Source organism: Sorghum bicolor, chromosome 5, assembly GCF_000003195.3.
Source record: "Sorghum bicolor cultivar BTx623 chromosome 5, Sorghum_bicolor_NCBIv3, whole genome shotgun sequence".
In the NCBI taxonomy this organism is placed as follows: Eukaryota; Viridiplantae; Streptophyta; class Magnoliopsida; order Poales; family Poaceae; genus Sorghum; species Sorghum bicolor.
The window spans coordinates 63963290-63966268 of record NC_012874.2 but is presented as its reverse complement, the minus strand read 5'-3'; the positions used below and the strand labels follow the sequence as shown (position 1 = coordinate 63966268).

Below are 2979 nucleotides of genomic sequence, written 5' to 3'. Positions count from 1 at the left end.
GGTTCAAGAGATCAAACTGGCAGTAATAGGATAAGGATCACTACTAGTTCGAGGATAGACCCAATAGTAATATGACAGTGGTTACTGCCGGTCCTACCTTATACCTTCTATATACCTGACTATGATATTGCCACCTCTTTGGTGGCTTATGGACTTCGTTCTAGCATGCACGAGATTGTGTTGTGCTCCATGTGAGATGGCATTGTTGAGAGATATTGACCTTATTTTAGCTAGGGCAAGCTCTATAGTGCAGGTTTTGCTCAAGAGGAATCGGATTGAGGGATGAAAAAAAGAGGTGGGAGTGACGAATGGACAGTTAGGGAAGAAAGTGATGATGAACCGATAATTTTTTTTTCTTTTTAATGTCATATTATATAGGCACAAATACAATATAACACACTTGCAATTAAGGAACAAATTTTACGCACCGCCTTATGGTCCATGAATTAGCCACAAGGAGCTCATTTTACTAGGGCAACTTCTATGGCGGGTTTATAGTTTATATCATGCTTTGTATTAATTCCGTATATAGAAGTTATAGTCTTTTTGGTCGATGTTTGAATTGTCAATTTCCCTCCAGTTCCAGGTTGCTTGGGGCGTGGAGCACCATGGTCTCAACTGTGATTCCCGGTCCAAAAGCCATCATCACTCCCCACTCCGGCGCTTGCCCTCCCTGCTTGGCCGCTGCTGCCCGACGGCGGCGCAACTCATCGAGCACGAAGATCACCGTGGTGCCACTCATGTTGCCAAACTCGCTGAGCACATGGCGACTCGCCGCCAGTTTCCCGTCCTCCAGACGGAGCACTTCCTCGATGTTGTCCAGGATGGCACGGCCGCCGGGATGGATCGCCCAGAAAAGGTCGTTCCATGCGACGCTGACGCCGAGCGTGCGGAACGTGTCAACAAGGCAGCGTTCGACGTTGGACCCCAGCACGCGGGGCACCCGGCTGGAGAGGTGGTACTCCATGCCGCATTTGCTGTACTGCATGGAGATGGCGTCCTCGGTCTCCGGTATCGTGGTCTGCGACGCGAACACCATCTCGAACAGCGGGCGCTCGGCAGGGGCGCCGACGGGGTCGGCGCCGACGATGACGGCGCCGGCGCCGTCACCGAACAAGGTCTGGCCGATGATGTTGTCGACGCAGCCTCCCTCGGGCCCGTAGAAGGCGATGAGCGTGAGCTCAGAGCAGGCGACGAGGACGCGCGCGCCGCGGTTGTTCTCGGCGAGCTCCTTGGCGAGCTGGAGCGCCCTCCCCCCGCCGTAGCAGCCGTGGAGGCTGAGGATGGTGCGGGACACCGTGGGGCGGAGGCCCAGGAGGGAGGCCAGGCGGCGGTCGCCGCTCGGGGCACGCGCGCCGGAGTAGGTGCTGAAGATGAGGTGGGTGATGTCGGTGGCCGGGCGGCCCCACTCCGCGATGGCCTTGGCGGCGGCTTTCGCGGCCAGCTCCGGGACGGCGGCGGAGGCCATCTCCACGCGCTCGTCCAGGGACGGCCGCTTGGGGTCGATGAAGCCCGGGTTGGCGGCCAGCAGCTCCTCGTTGAGGTGCAGGTAGCGCTGCCTGATGCCGGACTTGTTGTGGTTGCAGATCCGGCTGAGCTTGGCCTTGAGGTCCGTGAGGTGCTCGCTGTTGGTGACGCGGAAGTAGTAGTCGGGGTAATCGTCCTGGGGCATGATGCTCGGAGGGTTCGCCGTGCCGATGGCGAGCACGGCGGCCGGCCCATCCGCGCGCTGCGCACGCCTCATCTCCTGGACGGTGGCCGCCGGCGGTGCGCTCCCCATGTGGTGGACTGGTGGTGGCTGATCAAGGGACAGATCGAGAGCAGCTAGCTAGCTAGCTAGAGGCCGGGCGCCCTAGCTAGGGATGTATGGATGGCTGGCTGCGTGCGTCTTCGTGGTTTGGACAAGCAGGAGGACCCTGCGTCCTATTTATAGAATAGAAGAAACGTTATTACAGTGTATTGTGTACGACGACGTGCTTGTCTCGTTCAGTTCGCAGCGTGTTCCGCCAGGGACAACGACGTGCGTGCGTGTGTTTATATAAAATTATATAATCGCATGTGATTACTAGCTAGTAAACACAAGTGTATCTTTTAATTTTTTTTCTTTCACTTCTCTGTTGTACGTAGTGTATCTTTTCAGATGATTCTGCTTGATCTGTTTTGCTTGTCTTCGTACACATAAAACAAATGGCAAACGCACCTGCAATTATTGTCTGCCCTTCGATCTGCTCACTACATGTATTTTTAGTTTTTGTAAAGCGTTTATTTAACTTTGATATTGAGATATGTCCGATCCATTCACACAACTGTTAATTACACAGCTCAAGCAAATCTTCTCGTATAATTAAAATACACTGCACGATACGACTGTGTATCCGCATACACACACGGCCGGGGGTTTATATACATACAATGCAAGAATATGGTGTATATTTTTAAAGCACTACCAGGGGAGGGAAGGGAAGGGAAGGGAAGGGTGGCAATCATATATCTGGTTCTATATGTATCAATACACACAGAATAAACTATTGTGAGGATCATATAGCATGCCGTAGCACTGGCATATACGAAAATATGAAGAGGCAATTTTCTGATAATGCGTGGCATTAGGTAATCTGCTTGCTTTGTTTGAACCTAATTTATTGGATAAATGATGCTTTTGGTTGCTGTAATAAACTTGGTTTATCGGTCATATGGTGATCCTTCGTGGCTCAACAGAAACAATGCTATGGAACCTATATATCCTAATTAAAGTTGGTTGCTGTTGTAGTTTCCATATTTTACTTTGATGATGAGTGTTTGTTGCCGAGTTTCACACTCTGGCACGTTCAACCTTTGCGCCCTTACTAGATCCTTTCACTTCTGCAGTACGGCGCCTGCCAGAACATGGTGTGCCAACCACTCACACAATGGGTTATGTGGGCGCCTATCATCATCTCATGAGGGTGGCGTCGATGTTGCTGGTATCATAGTCGCTGA

General features: G+C 52.0%; 1 protein-coding gene across 1 annotated transcript; it reads right to left on the bottom strand.

Annotated features, from left to right (window-relative positions):
- LOC8062654 (bisdemethoxycurcumin synthase) lies at nt 330-1915 on the bottom strand. The gene has a single exon (XM_002449699.2). The coding sequence runs from the start codon at nt 1778-1780 to the stop codon at nt 566-568; it is 1215 nt and encodes a 404-aa protein (XP_002449744.1). The 5' UTR covers nt 1781-1915; the 3' UTR covers nt 330-565.